Source organism: Citrus sinensis, chromosome 4 (genome assembly GCF_022201045.2).
Source record: "Citrus sinensis cultivar Valencia sweet orange chromosome 4, DVS_A1.0, whole genome shotgun sequence".
In the NCBI taxonomy this organism is placed as follows: Eukaryota; Viridiplantae; Streptophyta; class Magnoliopsida; order Sapindales; family Rutaceae; genus Citrus; species Citrus sinensis.
In genome coordinates this window covers 21,801,685-21,820,053 of record NC_068559.1, presented here as the reverse complement: position 1 = coordinate 21,820,053, position 18,369 = coordinate 21,801,685, and the positions used below count along the sequence as shown (strand labels likewise).

Below are 18,369 nucleotides of genomic sequence, written 5' to 3'. Positions count from 1 at the left end.
CTTCAAAGTAGTTGAATTGGATCAAATTGGATTTTGTATTCTTTAGTTGCAGTCATTGGGATGGTTCATAAACCTCAAATTTTACGCAGGCCTAAACCTGCCAGGGTTAAATATATATATCCGTGTGTGTCCCGAAAGGAGGAGAAACTTCTCTCTTGCTGATCAATACAAATGCAAAAGAGAGTACCTCACTACGCAAATGCAGTAATTAGAGAGAAGACCTACCGTGAGAACTAGTTGTGTTCAAAAGGATATTGAACTTATAGCAACTGTAATTTACAGAAAATAATTACATTTGATAAAACCAGAGGTGAAAAAAAGAAAGAAAGGAGAATGTTGGTGATTCATCTAGCGACTTTGCAGTTCTCCCAGGAAATCTCCTGGGCACATTCTCCACATACAGTACTACAACCAGGTTTTGTGCCCTGACTTCTAAGAGTCAGCTTATGAGATAGATTAGTGCATTTCCGAATTACCACATGACTCCTCAATATGCCCCTGGGTTGTGTGACACTGCTGGTCTCTGGAGCAGGAGTCAAGTTTGACATGGAAGCAGGCTTACGCTCTGATATGGATTCATCCACTGTAACTCGCTGTACTTCCTCCCATTCTAATGATTTCCGGAATACTTCCCAAGCCATGTCTTGCTCCTCCTTCGAAAGCCTTTCTTCTTCATTCTCTTGCAAAAGGGTCTCATGTTCATGATAATTGGAAATCCACCTACATGAACAAGGGTAAAGAATCCTATGAAGGGGTTCTTTAAGTACCAAAATAAATGCCAAAATCAAGCAGGTAAGTACACTTAAGCCCCTATCAAATGCCATTTACTGCACACCTATAAAAATCTAAAACTACTCAGAATCTGTAAAAATGAAAAGAAATACATAGTAAGTCACAGAATAATTAACACAATAAAGCTACCTTGGGTGATGCTTGCCAAGTAAGCTTTCCATCAATTTGTCAGAACAACCTTCATGCGAAAGAGGCAACTTATGCTTCAGTGCACAATTTGTATTTTGACTACTTCCTTGTCCATTCTCTTTACTGACTGCTGTCAAAGGATCAGGATTTTCATCATCACCAAATTCAAAGAGATGTAACATTTCTTCTTTTGATATAGTCCTATGGACTTGTTGTCTATCCACCACCCTTGCAGCAAGCCCTTCCTTTGTCACCTATTTGTAGTATTCTCTTCATCAGAAAAAAATAGATCATAAAATATACTAGTAGCAATTTGTTCTTTCATTACCTGACGCTTATATATCTTCTCTTCCATGGTTCCATGAGCCATCAACCGGTAAGCAAAAACTGGCTTTCTTTGTCCATACCTGCAGACGCCAAAAGAAGAAAAAGGAGATTGAACTTTTCATGACAACATGATAAAAGACATATATACAAGACAAATCAGAAAAGAACACACACCTCCAAGCACGATATATGGCCTGAAGATCATATGTTGGATTCCAAGAACCATCAACAATAATTACACGGTTAGCAGAATGAAGATTTATCCCCAGAGATCCAGCTCTGGTTGAAATCAGAGTACATTTCACCCTTTTATTTAGGGGCTCATTAAACCTCTCCACCAACTTTTGCCTTTCAGAGCTCTCTGTTCTTCCATCTAGTCTGGCAGGAAGAATTACACAAGCAAAAATGGACTTTCAAAAATTTGAAATCAAAATTGAGAAAGATACCCATGCCCACATGAAACAAAAAAATAGTCAATTTTTTTTGTCACATAATCTTAACTTACCACTTAGCTAAAATATTTATGCTAATAGGTGAAGACCTAGCAATATTTTGTCACAGAATCCACATGTGCAAGGCATGTGGACTAAACATGACAACGACCACAAATATTTTTAGTAAAAAAAAATAGAACTTAGCATAATTTTAAAACGATTGGGGAATTAGAACACAAGGCCCCTTGGTCATATTAGTTGCAAAACCATATTAAGCAGTAACTCAACCTAAAATCTTAAGCTAATGCATGAGGGCCCAACAATAGTATAGAAGCTATGATAGCATGATGACTTCATAGTGAAAAGAGTATTCAACTCCAACGATACAAAAACAAATGAGTAGCAATAATAACAATTTTTCTGAATTTTGACTCTTAAAGCTGTAAACTATACACAACACGTGTGTGATATAATTCAAGACAAAAGGAGAGTTAGAATCCATACATATTCTAAACAGTTTACATACATATCACCCACCTGTACCAGTCCTTTCCTTTTTTCCACAACTTCCCTTGTTTCCCAGGCCGAGGTAATTTTGAAAGATAAAACTCTATGAGGTCTAAAGTTGGTATGCTTTGGCTAAAAACCAATGACTTATCGCCCATATTAGAACACATGGTTAGAATGTCCAGCAGCAAGACCATTTTGCCACTGTAGTCGAGCTCTTTATAGGTATGATCATGGAGAAGATCATTCCACCAATCCTGTTATGAAATAGATATCGGCAAATAGCCTTAAAGTAAGATAAAAACACAATAAGAGTGTGAACAATGTTACTCATACAAACTTGAGTACCGGTCTTCCTAAGAAAAGATGATTTAATTGCAAACAAAATACTAATACTCCAGGAGTGAATTTGTTCAAACTTGTACCTTTTGGAAAAAGCCATCGTCGTTCTTTCCCTGCAGAAAATCATTCATGTTTCGCGGCTTCTCTGTTAAGCATGAAAATATAACCATTAAAACCATTCCCTAAACAAAATTTTGAAATCTTATAAACTGCTGCATGCAAAAAATTAATGTAAGAGCACATTGCAAAAAGTTAGTGACAGTACATGAAGTACCTTTTTTGGCTTAGAGGCAGGAGAGGATACTACTAACAGAAAAAGTAAATGAGGGATGACTTATTTACTGTTCACAGAGCTGTTTAGAATTATATTTAATTTATCAACATTATCAACACAAATCAAGATAGCCCCATTTATGGTGCTCAGTCCTGATTATCCTTTTAATTTAGCACTATGCATGGGAACTGTCTACAATACCTAAATAAAACCAAATGACCAAATTCAAAAGCTGCCCAAACCATCAATTGAAGTAAATCACCAAGTCCAAAAACTAAATCATTGAATGAAGAAATATTCATGCAAGAAATTTTTCAAGAAAAGGGGAAAAAAAAAAAAAAGAATACCTCCTATCACCACATTATAATCCATGTTTTCATCACTGGAGCTGTCCTCAGCATCCTCACGACTTGGATACCCTTTATCTTTTGTCAACTGCAAGATCCCAGGATGGTTCCATATCTACTACGGACATAACACTTCTGTCAAACGCAGGAACTTAACAAACAGAACAATCCATTCCTAAACAATTAATTAGTAGTTCTTTAAAACAGATTCATCTTGACCACAATATGCTACATTATATTTCCAAACTGACAGCAACTGTGTCAGTATGCGTGGATGGAAATGTACATCTGTGTATTGATATTCCAGCTTCAGAAGCATTAAAATACAAAAACATGGTTCCTAGGAAAGTACCTGAGCCAAAGCCTGGTACCCAGCGAAAAAACTCTTTCGTATCTTTTCATTGGAAACTCTGTCATTTGTGAACCCATGCAAATCAAGGAATCTCTTGTATAATCTCCTCTGTAGAGGAGAGAGCTTCACAGTTATTACAAAGACAGTTTTTGGCGGCAAGTCCTTCTTCACCACATTCATGTCCATTCTCTGGACAAATCCTTTTAATTGTTCATAGAGGATGTGAGACCTTTGATTCATAATTTTAACATCCTCAGATGTTGAATTAGTATGTTGACCATTTTCAATAGGATTTTGGAAGCTGCACATAATAAAAGCATAATCAAGATAAATTGATACAAGTGGAAATAGCAATCAGAACAATGTCAGTGAATAAGACTTGCCGGTTCCTAAACTCATGGCTGCTACCAAGAAAACCTTCCCGTACGAAATCAACCATCTATTGCACATCAAATCCAACAGAAATCATAAAACTGAATAAAAAATAACTGCTTATCAGCACTCAAAGATCAGAGAAACTTACACAATAATATTCCATGAGATTGTTTTGAAGAGGTGATCCAGTCAATGCAATCCTTCTTTGGCATTTCACTTGTTTCAAGGCTTGGGTTGTATCAGCCCTAGTGTTTTTAATCATGTGTGCTTCATCACAAACAAGTATATCAGGTCCATCCTAGGATATAAAAGAAAACCAAAAATTTCTCCAATTATTCATTTCATTTAATAAGACCAACAGTTGATGAGAATACTTCAGTAAAATAACTGAGATAGCAAAATTTCTGTGCAGAAGTGCATTTGACTTCATTCCTTAATGCTTTAAGATACATGCAAGCATTTACACATAATATCATAATACTTCAGATATTAGCACAGCAGTAAATTAACAAGACAATACGTCAAAATCCAAAGTTTGACGCAGAATAAATTTGTTTATACTTCAAACAGAAGTTCATAAAATATAACAATCTTCTCTGTTAATAAAGCAAAATAAGAAAAAAAAAACTAATTATGACACAGAACAAATATCCTCAAGATAAAAGTTCATCAGAAACATTAAAGTGCATTTGTTGGCAGCAGTTAGATGAATAAGAATCAAACTAACACCAAATTAAGCAAATCAAATCACTTTGACTAACCAGATGTTCAATTCACTCCAATAACCAATAATGCATATCAACTTCATGAAATAAATCATTGTATATTGAAAAAGAATGTGACTTGGTGACAATCACCTGCAAGGCATGACAAATTTCTCTAGCCATGTTTCGATCCTTCACATGCTTTCCAAAAGACAAGTTCCGGAAAGCAGTATAACCAATCAGAAAAACACCACCCTTAGCTCTCCACTTTGCAAGCAATTCTGCTCGTCTATCCCTGGGAAAGTAATTACGGCAGAAAGTATCAGCTAGTGGCCATATGTGTGCATTGATTGAGTGTGTGTGTGTGTGCGCCCTTATATAAGAGCCAAAATTGAAGAAAGAGAGAAAGAACTACTAATTAATTGTTTAAGAAAATAATATATCAACAAATTCTGTCACACTAGAGTAGAAATTACTATAAATAAGAAAAAAATCTAGATTAATAAAAGCTAATTGTCTTCACTTGAACGTCCAGGGCACTAACAAGAGCTAACAAACATCCTTCTCCAAGTTATTTGAACAGTAAAAATCTACAACTTTTATTTATTTAGAAGAAATATTAACTGAAAACATCCAGCTGATTTCAAAAATCTCCAGATTGGTTAACTCTCTCACCAAAATCTCTTCATTTTTCAAGTTTCTTCAGGACCAGCTTAACGATCTGATTGAGTACAGGAGAAAAACCACCAAATACAAAAATTCTCTTTCAATTCAAACATTCTAAGAGCTCAACTTTGTTACATCACTCTGGCTTACTAACAGCATTAATAAAAACAATTTTAGTTACAAATAGAGCAGCAATACTCACTTAATCCCAACAGTTTGGTCCACAAAGCTCTCCAAGACAATAACTTTGGTTACAGAGTAATCAAATTAATAAGACTGATCAACTTAATATTATAAAATTTCCGAAATACACATTAGAATCATAAACAGTACATACACAAACAATTGAAAAATTCAACAGGAATCGTGATAGGAAAAATAATGCTCATTGTGCAAACAAATGATCCATAAACAAGTTTTTCTCTAACACATACAAGAATACATCGTTAGAAAATGTTATCAGACCTTGATACATCTTCTAGCATGAAGACACGGAGAGGCTTCAATTCCGATGGCCTCCATTTCATAAACTCCTGCTTCCAATTATGAAGCACATTTACAGGTGTGACAATAAGAGCAGTTCTTAATCCCAAATCGACGCTTCTCATTGCTGTATACAAAAAAGCTATGACCTGGAAATATATTAGACATATCAGACACACCATAACTATTGACCTGCAGGAAAAGGGAAAAAAGGAAAACATATGACGCCAGACAGAGATGTTACAACTCATTTTTAAAAGTCAAAACGTAGCAATTTGCAAGTTCTAACTTCTACTTCTACAGTTACAACTTACAATCACCACTATGATGATTACTGTTACAATTAAGAAGCCATAAGGAATGTCATCACTTGCCATGCTGCTGCTACTATTTAACAACTCTATGATGCTAAGAAGTGGTGGCCTAATGCCTACGAAAAGATAGCAAGCTCCCCACAGGGTTGCTCGGTGCAGATGCCCGGAAGTGAATGGCAAACATTTAGTTGTGGAAAAGCCCAATAAAGGCTATCAATGGCAGGGAGAAACTAATAGAAAGAGTACAATCAGACAAAAATCAAAAGCAGCCCACACGCTTCCAAAGACTAGCAAAGAAGCCAAGAAATTTCAATATGATGAAATATATTAGAGTGTTGCCTCATAACCATCAACCTAATCTTCAGCTAATAGTAGTACTTCTCACATCACCTTAGCCCAAATATGAACCTCACAGGCCGGAGAAAGATTCTTCATCCATGACAAACCAGACATTAGAAAATCAAACTGGGTTGAGTCCTATAAACAACTGCCCAACAGAGCAAGGAAATTTTTCATGGACCCGCAAAAGCCAGTGTGTTCACAGAACAAATACATCGAGATTGCAGCATCAAGACAGTAAACACAATAGCTTTTACCAAGAGATGGAGCAGGAAACAGAAAGAACACAGCTCGAGAGGAATACCTGAAAAGTTTTACCAAGACCCATTGTATGAGCTAGAATGCAACCAAGCCCTTTATCTCCAGATTTCACTTTTCTGATTGACTGTATGATATTTTCCCACATAAATCTTATCCCTACCACCTGCAATAAAGATTCAGTTGAGCTAACAAAATAGCACTTGCATGGTCATACATGAAAAAAAAAAAAGAGCTCAGATCAGCCAAGAAGCTTATGCAAGACAAGGCAAATTTCCTAAGGTCTGCCACATCAGTATCACTCCTACAAGTTCAAAAAATTAAAAAATTAAAAAATACATTCGATAGAGCATTAACATTAAGGCCGCAGTCAGCCTATACAGTGAAACCATTTTAAGAAACAAGTCAAGGCTCACTCCATTGTAACCACACACTTTATGAAAAAGATTCCGTAAACAAGAAGAATTCATACAGAAAGTTGTGAAAAACCATAAAAAAAAACCTGGTGAGCTTTCAATTTAGCCGATATGCTTGATGGGATCCTCACTGCTTCTTCACCTTTCTCCCTGACAACATTCACTATATAACCGGTAATGGCATCACCAAGCACTTCAATGCTAGCACCAGCTGACAAGTCTCCATCCAATGTCACAGAGTTCATCAGCTTAGATTTGCTAGAAAACTGTACTTGCAATGACTTCAGACGTTCTTGTCGTTCCTACAAAAATTGTGACCACCGTAAATTATTCGGTAGGGAGAAAGTCAGACCTGACTAAACAAATCAACCAAATAAAGCATACTTTCTCTATTGCAATTTTCCTTTTGGTCTCTTCTCCTAATTCAGCATCATCCAGAATCCTTCGAATTTTCTTTTTCTGCTTTCTCTTGCCGCTGGAGAAAGTGATAAGACTTAAAATATAAGAAATATGCCTCTCTATGCAAGTTAAATACAAATGAAAAGTTACAAATGATTTCGTGCTTCAAAAACTAGAAATATAAAACAAATGTAACTTTTCACATGGAAACCAAGCCTCTAATAAGTCACTAGGAAGCATCATTGGGAAACAGGTCTAAAGGAGAAATCTCCACATGCTGAGAGAAACTACCATAAACCATCCAGTTAACTCAACCATTTTGCCAAAATTATAATATATGAAATTCAGAAAGAATCATACAAAGAAATATAAGAGCTTCAAGATATCATCCAATAACTTGCAAGAAAGTAAGAATCACTCATCACAAGCATCCCTCAGTCCAATTAGAAGAATCATCATACCCAATTTTGAGATTGTTGTCAGCATCTGAATTCTCTGAATCACTTTCAGAGCTAGAAACTATCAGGTTTTCAGATCCCATGGCTCTCCCCAATTCTGATGTCAATCTTTTCAAAAGACTTGGAGAGCAGCAACAACATTGCCAGCAAGAGGCCTGAACTTCATCAGACAAGCATGCTTCACTGATATTCCTCTTCACACAAGTGGTACAGAATAACGTTTTACACGATTTACAACTCACTAAATCACTGCTTCGCCCACACCATACACAGTAACACTCAGAGCAGTCGGCATCCTGCATAAACAAATAATTCAACTCAAATTTAAAAATGGAACACTCATGAAGAATTATCAAACGAATCCATTCACAAGGAAGTTTCTAGAACTCAGTCGACAATGGGTCAAAACAAAATTGCTAAAGCATAGACCCTAACTATGAGTTTAAGCTTAAATACTAAAGGATTTAATATGTTGCAACATTAATAAATTACGAAATCAATTTTCATACCTTCACATGCATCTTCTTCTCCAGTAGGCATTTGCAATCCTTGCAAACAATTACATTAAGAATTGGATGGGGGTGCACTTCAATAGCCACATTATTACAGGCAGTGCAGTAAAACTTCTCACTCAAACTCTGAGAATGAAGGGAATTATCGGTGGCAGCATCATTGATATTTTCAGGTGAGACAGAATGATCTTCCAATTTGGTGGAACATTCATCCTTCACCACATCCGCTTCATCACTACCTATAATAATAGTCCGACTCCTCTTTTTCTCACTGTTTGGCTCCTCACTTTCATTGGAACGCTTTATACCTCTAAGTTCACTGGAATCAGGCAAAGCAGAATCTGAGACTGAAGAAATGCCATTACTCAGTGACCTTTCCTTGACGGAACTTTCAAGCACACCAGTTTCCAAATTTTGCAATGCAACCTCATTGTTATTGCCAGGCATATCACCATCATCAGTTTTCTTGTTTGAAAGAGATTTAGAGGCATCAACAAGAGGCCGTGTCTCAACAGCAGAATCTTCAATTGTCCAATCAACTGAGCCAATTTCTTTCTGTATTACAGCGAAATTGATAACAGGAAAAAAAAATGATTTAATATCAATGAAGATGAAGATATTTAAGCTATTTGAAGTATAAATATTTAAAAATGGCCCCTCCCAGTAAGAAATATGTGTTTGACCATGCATGTAATCAGGCATGATATTTTTAGACAACTGAAAAGGCCTTCACCCTTTGCATAAATGACAGAAATATTGTTACCCGTTACCGTACAAGTAGTAAAAACGAAAACTTACAAATAAAATTTCAATACCCAAATCATAAATAAATTCTAGTTTATCCAATAAAATGTGGCCAACTGTTAAATAATAGTGCATACATATTTATCACTAGAGAATCTATTACAGGCTTCTTTACCATATGTGTGACTGTGTCCATTCCCAGTAGTTTTTCGATAACCAATTATATCTATCATGTGATTCAGTTATGCTGTAAAAACAAAACATTTCATTAATCAACTTAGATCAAACTGGAAAAAATGAGAACAGACATACCTGTTTAGATCTTTTTTGATGCCTCCTTCGTTTCAAATGAAGCTGAAGCTTGCGATCCATATTTGCATCATCTTCCTCTTTCACCTGTAAAATTACAAAGGGATGGCCACATACACTTTAAAACTTACTTTCAAACATATGTCAGCAAAAAACAAATAATTAATCATGATAAAATACCATTAGATATTAAAATTATAAAAGACTAGAATATCTTCAAGCGTCTCTATTCCAAAATAAACCGACACCAAAAGATCTTACAAAAAGTTTGAATATTGCTATATGAGTAGGACCATTTGCAGAACACATATAGAGAAAAGCCATCTCACCCTTGAGTATAGTACAAAAACTAGAAAATGGAATTCATGCGTTTAGATGCAAATTTTCCGAAATGATTATCAGGCAATCAGCATCATCTTAGGATAAAAAAGGTCTCCAATAAGATAGAGAGATCTTTACTGGAGCTCTTTGATAAATAATCACCACACAGATTCTTTTGATGCATAGAAGGGAAAATGTCAAAGTAATTAACAGAAGTTTTTCTCTGTAGCCACCTAAGAATCATTAATTGGGACTTTAACAGCCACTGTGCATCTAAAGGAGCAAAGCAGTCTTAAGAAAGATATAATCCAACCAGGTTACATAAAGCCTTCTATAATACACACACACATCTATGCAATATGTTATCTGCACATACATCTTTGTCAGTGTGTATTTCTGACATGCATTGAGGCTACAAAAGATTAATTTTGTTGAATACATATTGAGCAGAAAACAGATGCAGTCATCAACCTTAGGGCCTTGAAATATATAAAAAAAGTACTCTCACGACCATCAACCTTGAGGCCCCCAAATATGTCAGAAAAGCATTCTCACAACCAAAGTTTCAAGAATAAGATACTGGAAACCAGAAATCAGGTTAAGATGGATATCAACAAACCTTTCTAAATTTTTTCCTTTGCTCTTCAGAAAGAGCCAGCTCTTTTTCATTTGCTATTGCATCTGCAACAAACGGATCATCAGAATTTCCATCAACATCTTCAATCTCTTCAACCTGAAAGAAAAAAGGATTTCAAAGCTCATTGAAAGAATAACTGGGTTGACGAAATATGGCATAAATATAGATAGCACTAAGTTGCACACTCCTGTGATACCACATACACACCCATTTAGAAAGTGAGGTAAGAAGGAATTTGTGGACATTAAAAAGAACAATGATAGATCAAGTGAACTTCTTATTTCAGTACCAACCAATAAGAGAAAAGTGTAATAGTACAACTTCTCAGCACACTAGCCTATCACATAAGGGACTTCTCTCCTTCGTAAAATTGTTCAAAACTAACAGATCCTGAAACTTTGCACAGTCTATAAGTAATTATAGATCTAAACTTCCACATGTTTGGGCAATTAGAACTAAAATCTGTCACCTCATCAACACCGGGAAATTTCAGTCCCATTGCTGCAGCTTGCTGTGGAGTACTAGCTAAGTAAACAGAAGCCCAATGCTTGCTGCCAAATGCAGCACATTTCTCAGAAACATCACCAGAAAATATTTTGTTAACTGAGTTCCAGTTGATGTCTGAAACTTCTTTTCCACCATTCTCGCTCCCATCATTAGCAATTTTTTTCTGGAGGAATCCACTAGCACCCTCCTCCAAAAGTTTTCCATGTCGCCTGAACACGCAATGCATAACCATATAAGTCAACCATATGCTTTAAATAATCCATAATGCCAACAGCAGAGCCATACCTTCTTACAGGCCTTTCGGTTTGAAGAAAATCCTCGGCACCAGCTATTGACTCCCTCATTTCACTTGTCACCTGAGATCCTACCCAGTGTGCTCTTCTTTTCCAAGCTTCAGTGCAACAACCATTAGGAACCTGGTTCTCAATCAACCTATAAAGGCTTGGTAATTCAATACCAGCTCCATCGAGTTGTTCCTGTACATAGAAGCATAAAAGCAGAAAACAAAGAGCCTAATTACAGATTTGAAGGATTGAACAAGAATAAGAAAGCTGCATTACATACATGAACAATTCACTAATCAAAACAGTATAGTTGTACTACTTTATAAATTACTGAATAACATGAAAAAAATGATGTTTTCACTTGACATGAACTCCTGATCGGGCTGGTATTGAATATCAAAACATGTTTTATATTTCTTAATAGGGTATCAAACTTGAAATTATGTAAATCAGTAACACATGAAACAAAGTCTAATTATAAACTAGTTAGCAAGAAGTCAACATTTTCAGGTTTCAACAGAATCAACACCCTAATTGGACTTAAGAAATAAAGAAATAATAATTTTTAATCATTAATAAAAGGCAATAAAAAAGTCGCCAAATTGTGCATCATTCTATGAGATTCAAAAATCATTACAGCTATTAGTTATCATAAGTCAATTTCCACATATTCTCACCAAAAAGTTTTAATTTTTTTAATAGAAACATAAAATGATATTGTTGTCTGGAAATGATATTGTTGTCTGGAAATGAAGTACAAAGGAGGACCAATGACCTCTAGAGAGCCAAAAACATTTCCAAATGAACTAAATAAACTAGCCATAGAAGAAAACTCCAGCCCTGCAACTAAAACTTCCCAAGAACTCTAGAAGCTAACCAGGCTATTTTACAATCCCATCCCAGTGGCGACGAATCAATGGCAAAGACAAATAATTTCATTCTTTTCACATTTCCCGATCTGATATACTTTATTAATTGATTATTGATCCACACGGAATGCTCCAGTATAACAACTGAATCATGCATTTACTAGATGTTACGGTTAAACCGAATGATCGTGGCATATGAAGAATCAAATCTTGAATAACCAGCACCTTTAATGGATTAATGAGCAGTTCAGATAAAAATTCAATTTATAGTAAAAATGCAGTTTCCCAAACATTGCCAAACTAACTTCCTTGCTCAGAAAAATATCTATGGTATATCAAAAACAACAATTCTTTCAATAATAGAAAGCTAAATGAAGTTTAGTTTAGGCTTAACCAAAATCCAAATTTAAAATCCAACAAGAAACTCATAATATCACAATTTTGTTGACACGTCAGCACAAATTGAGTCGAAAATTTCATATCCTAAGCCAAAAATCATTTAAGAATCAACATAATATGCTATTTCACGCCAAGTTAACTTCAATAAATATGTTTTCACAACCCTAAAAAAGGCAATATAATTGTGTTTCTTTTATTTAATAAAGGAAGAAATGATGAAGCAAACGGGCTTTTGCATGTTTACCACAGGATAAATTAAATTTTCTCAAAAACCATGTACACATAAAATACATCCTGAGAACCAAAGATTTTACTCAAATTGAAGAAAGATGCAGACCAACAAGTGCGCACTCTCAGTCTCAAGTTCATCCAGTGCAGCTTCCCACTGTTCTTTATAAACAGTCATTTCATCTTCAACAGCAGCCTCCAACTGTGGACAAGGAAAATAAGTCAGTGATATTCCAAGATGAAAAGATCCTAAAGAAGGAAACAAAGACAGAAGACTAACATCATCTCCATGCAGTGCTTGTGCCAACTCTTCTCTCACCTCATTCTTCAGTTTGACAAGGGACTCAAGTTCAAGAGCCTCCTGAGCCTCTGCAGCCTAAGATGGGCATGAGAGAATTATTCAAAACAAATTACATGAATAGCAGCCATACAAAGAGATAAAATACCTTGCTCTCAACTTCCAAGAACTCTGCAATTAGCTCTTCTATTTCCTCCTCGGTCAAATGTTCCTGCACCAAATTGATGCAAAATAAAATAAAAGAGATAAATGAGCTTCAAGAGGAAGTGAAAAGTTAAAAAAGAACATCTCACAAGCACAAAAAGGTCTCAAACTCAGTAAAAAGGGTAAACATGAGAAAAGAAAACAAATTAAAGACTAACCTCAAGATGCAATCCATCATCCTGTCCAGATATTGACGGCTCATCACTTTCTGAATCTACAATAAAAGAGTCACCAGAATCACTCTCAATATCTTCCACTTCCTCATGTTTTTCATCTTCCGAGTGTTTGTCCTCCATTGCTTCTTAAAGTATAATCAACCCGAAGTTAACCCCTCCAAACACAGTGCCTAGGAAGATTTGATTTAACCATATCAGCGGATTAACCAAGGCACATCTCCAATCACATAAGATCCCTCGTCAAGTCTGACAAGCACGATAGCCTGTTCATTAACATCAACCAATCTTGTGATCTCTGCCTTATATTTGGAAAAAGAATAGAAATTTCATACTCAAGTTTACAGAATGCCAAATTCTTGAAGTATATTCTAAAAGTGCTTTGAGAGTGAAAGAAAGTTTTTAAAAAATAAAATTGACAATCTGGTTCTAACTTCTGAATGTCCCTTCCGAAGACAATTCCTTTATTGTTTAATTATTAACAACTAAATGCAACAACAAATCTCTAAAGGTCTCAATTGCATCCAATATGCATTACATATGAAAGATATGGTGCCAGTGTCAAAAGCTATGAATGCCAAGTTATTTATGATCCACTTACCTCCAATCATATCTCCAACCATGCAATTAAATCAACTAAATGAAAAGAATGGAGCCAATTACATATTTCCTTTATCATAATTTTAAAAACATCTGATGAGATCTGCCATTCAATTTCCAACTAATATATGACAACTTCCATTTTTTTCCATAAGCAATGAGTTCTACCAAAATTTAAGAGGCAACAACATCAAACGTCACAAACATTTATAAAGCACATCTAATTAATGTGAGCCATCAAATTAGGTGTTATTAAATCTATGCTAACATTTTAATAAGTGAAGGGTGCCAAATCCAGAAATACAGTTCAGCTTCTGGCAACAGTTGATCCAAGTTTATGCAAGTGACATTGCATGCAACCAAAAAAAAAAAAAAAGATAACAGAAAGTAGTGAAAAAAAAATCTGAATTTAAAAAAGGGAAGCTCTTTCACAAACTGACAGCTGCAAGCCATCCATACATAATCATCAGTGAAGCCAAATCAACGCCTTCAACTTCATCAAGTCAAACAATGAACAGCAAACTGCAGTCAAATGACTCATTAACAGAATTGACACCGTGAATTTAGAAACTCGAACCAAAAATTTATGAAACAGCATTCAGAAAAGGTATAAACATGCAAGCAGAAGAAACTTCAACAATCAACCCCCCCAACCCCACAACACCCACCCGCAGAAAAGAAAAATAAATAAATATAAAATGGACATTGACGGTCATCTTTTTTCTTTTTTTTTGGGGGAAAAAAATATCAGATCACATTAAAACAATTGGTTCAGCTGCATTGACTCTGTAAATTCAAAAACCATAACAAAAAGATGATGAGAAACAGCATATAGAAAAGGCATAAATGTGTAAACACAAAAAAAATTTACATCCCCTCTCCCCCCCCCCCCCCCCAAAAAAAAGGAATAAAGATATTGATAATAAACAAAGTAAAGAAAATTTGCAAAAAGGAAAACATATACACATTTACAGGGAAAATGAATCAAGTTTTAATGCGCAAAGAGAAAAAAAAAACTTTAAGATCCGGAGTTGCTTCTACCAAGAACTTACTGGTAGAAGCAAGAATTTGAATGAACTGCAATCAACTCTGATGAGGAACTGAAATTGCAGATTATAAAGAAAGATAAATCAGTAACGCTTGAAATGAGAAAGAGCTGGATGGCATTTATAAGCTTTTCCTGTGGATTCCTTTTGTTACTTGTCATTTTTCTAGTAAAGGTAGACCATCAACCTCCAAAAGGAACTGTGCACTTGACACATCAGCAATAAAACAAATAAGAGTACACCAAACAATTGGCCATTTTTTATGAAAAAAAAAAAAGCTTTTATTTAAGGGCTCAAAACTAGGATTTAAGCTCTGATACACTCCCTCACAGGCGAGGCACAGGGATCACACACAATCACAACTAAGAACAGGATAACAGACACAAAAAATAACTTATTATAAATCGACTTAAACAATGAAGAACTCGAACACAAGGCTTTTTAGTTAAACTGGCTCAAATACCATGTTAAGTAACTATTAAATCAAAAGGTTTCAGACAGTATGTATTGGCTAATAATAGTAATTAAACTTAACATCAAGAAACAAAAATTAATGACCCCAAATAATATGTCAATTTAGATATAAATTTTTTGTTGTGTGCTTCCTTCATAATATGATCAACAGAATCATTCATTCCGGTGCTATCAAATGAGGATCATTTGAAAGGCTTTTTAGTTATTTAGACATTATCCTTGATTAGTAATTCCACAAAATTTATAAGACTTATTGCTTAATGGAAATGTTTCAACCATGATATACTAGTAGTGACAAATTTGAATGAACAAAAAGAATTGACATTCGATGGTTTGATCAAATAATTCTGGAAGCCTTTTATTTGGAAATTTAACCATCTTAAGCATTGATACCTTAAGAAAAAGACATAATTACTTACCCTATCCAATTAAGATTGCTTTTCCAGTGTGGTTAGCTGCCATTATAAGATTGCCTAATCAGCCAAATACTTGCAAGACATAAAGTTGGTTAATTGTGCAAAACTTCATTGCATTTTCCCATTGTATATTCATCCCCCCCCCCCCCCCCCCCTCCCCCAAAAAAACCAAAGGTAGTAGGTGTTTATTGGCCAAAGCCTGACTCTTGAATAGTCAATAGTACAAGGTTCAATCACCAATTCCAAGGACTCGAAGAAGTAAAGGACAATAATGCTACAACCTTTCTAGGTTTCTAAGATAAATTATAAAGATAATTCGTTAATGCAAAAACATGTGGATAATAGGACTAAATTCTATCATGACATAAGTATGGTTATTCCGCATCTCTGAAAGCAATATGAGTCCATTTCTTAAAAATAACACAGCTCTATTAAAGAATTATTGTGTTAGCAATCTTTGAAAACATCAGTTGTTCATTAGTACGCTTTCTTCCATTTGTTTATTTGATTAGATTTACCAATCTTGAGAAAATTTAAAATTTTACTGCTGTTTACCAGTAATAATAAGGAGGTTTACAATTCATGTAATCTTCTCTCCCATCTGTACATATATAATGAGTTTAAGCTATCCATTACTCCACGTGAGTAGCATTGGGAACTGATCAACTCATAGACCATTAAGGTGATCTTTGCTATGGCTACCATGCTAGAAACGCTCTATAAAGCATTAATTTATTGAGGATAAGACATAAAAATCAACAACTTCCATGCTAGTCTTAAACTTCATTTACAACATAAGAGATTTTTTTGCTTTCAAGAGAGGAAATTGGGCGAAAACCCATAGGAAATGCACTATTTCAAATTTATTTTGGGTGAGTTCACAAGAAAATATATAATCACATTTTTTAGTGAGGAAAAGACAGAACAACAATAGAATTGTCCTTCGGCTTCTCATTGGGCTTTGGTTTTCTAAATGGTAATAACAATAGTAGTAAAGGAAGAAACAACCAAACTTATAACAAGAACGAACACATTTCATGTCCATTTCAAATCCAAAACAACACCAGCTTCTCATCATATAAAAGCTAATGCCATCACACATCAATACATGAATTCTGAAATATTTACATCAACACCTCCGGGAGAATCCACATAACTTCAAAGTCAGTAGAAACGAAACAATCTCAGCCAAAAAAAATTTAAGCAACTACTAATTCAACACTTCCACCAAAAGCTAGCATCAAAATGCCTCTTAAATTTCAAAACTAAATGCAACCATTCACCAATCATCATCATTAGGCAATTGAAACATTTTCTATATAAAGTCAAATGAAAAGAACCACAATAGTGTTTCAGTTACACATTTCACATTCTGGAACCAAAATCATTCACACTAGTTTCTAAACCCTAATTAAGAAAACTTTCATTTGGCAAATACTCTTACTTCTTTCTCTCTTTTAACAAAATTAAAATTGACAGTACCAGATCCGTACAAAAGGAAACTCACAAAAATAATACTATCAATACAATAACAAACAAATTACAGACTTTAAAACAAAATTCAATTCAAACTCGTGAATATAAAAAATAATTTGAGGAAATTGTGATGAAGGAACTGAAAAATGAGTACCTGAAATTAGAGAGCGAGTACTGTTTTTAGTTGGAGGGAAAGAGAGAGAGTGAAAAAGCGACACTAGGGCTTTGGAGCGAAGCCGAGTGAGTTGACTCGGTTCGTAACTCGGGGGAGGGAAATTTTTTTTTTTTAATACGTGTTTTTGGGACAGCGACTGAAAACCTGAGAGAGGTTTTTGTGAGAGAGAGCTAAATGAAATGGGGATCCGACGATTCGTTTCGTTTTGGGCTGTGTTTGGTTTTGATTTTAGTAAGTTTTTGTCTCTGAAATTTTTTGTGTTTGATTTATTATTTATTATCATTATTTTAAAATTAATATAATGATACCGTTAGTTGAATTTTTACAACAAAAAGTTAATGAAACCAATTCAAATTGATTTATTTGTCACATTTTAGGGAAACTTGTGGTGCAACTGTGGTACCGTATCACAGTTGCATCCAGCCGTTGGATGTCAGTAAACCTCATCAATCTAAGTACATCTAACGGCTGGATGCAACTGTGGCACGGTACCACAGTTACACCGTAGCCTGATCCACATTTTAGTCCATAATAATTCATGAATTGAATACATTGTTAATTGGCAACTTATTTTTTGAAATTTATCATGGTTTTTTTAACATAAAATAATGTATACATTCGGTCTTTAATATATTGAAATTTGTTAAAACTTTCCGATTAAATATATTAAAAGCCAGTTTGGTAATGTTGTGTCTTATTGCTGTTAGTTATGTTAAGAAATAATTTATTATGAAGAGAATCAATTAAATGTTTTGATAAAATTTATTTATAAAAGTACTAT

At 34.8% G+C, this 18,369-nt stretch overlaps 1 protein-coding gene across 6 annotated transcripts; it reads right to left on the bottom strand.

Moving 5' to 3' along the window:
• Positions 1-237: 237 nt before the first annotated feature.
• LOC102609504 (protein CHROMATIN REMODELING 20) lies at positions 238-17,807 on the bottom strand. 6 transcript variants are annotated; one of them, XM_052440210.1, is made up of 27 exons: positions 17,568-17,804; positions 14,461-14,523; positions 13,387-13,667; positions 13,173-13,235; positions 13,007-13,102; positions 12,836-12,928; positions 11,232-11,422; positions 10,909-11,155; positions 10,422-10,535; positions 9,485-9,568; positions 8,426-8,983; positions 7,920-8,212; positions 7,444-7,534; positions 7,146-7,361; positions 6,690-6,809; positions 5,715-5,881; positions 4,737-4,878; positions 4,028-4,177; positions 3,888-3,943; positions 3,505-3,805; positions 3,153-3,267; positions 2,615-2,676; positions 2,220-2,446; positions 1,423-1,626; positions 1,250-1,328; positions 922-1,175; positions 238-720 (listed from the first exon to the last, which is right to left on the bottom strand). In XM_052440210.1, exons 3-27 carry the CDS (start codon positions 13,522-13,524, stop codon positions 345-347), a joined length of 4,437 nt encoding a protein of 1,478 aa, XP_052296170.1. In that variant the 5' UTR covers positions 13,525-13,667; positions 14,461-14,523; positions 17,568-17,804; the 3' UTR covers positions 238-344. The 6 variants fall into 6 exon arrangements, with proteins under 6 accessions (XP_052296170.1, XP_052296171.1, XP_052296169.1 ...); XM_052440211.1 differs by lacking the exon at positions 14,461-14,523 and having other exon boundaries at positions 13,387-13,703; XM_052440209.1 differs by lacking the exon at positions 14,461-14,523.
• Positions 17,808-18,369: the final 562 nt, after the last annotated feature.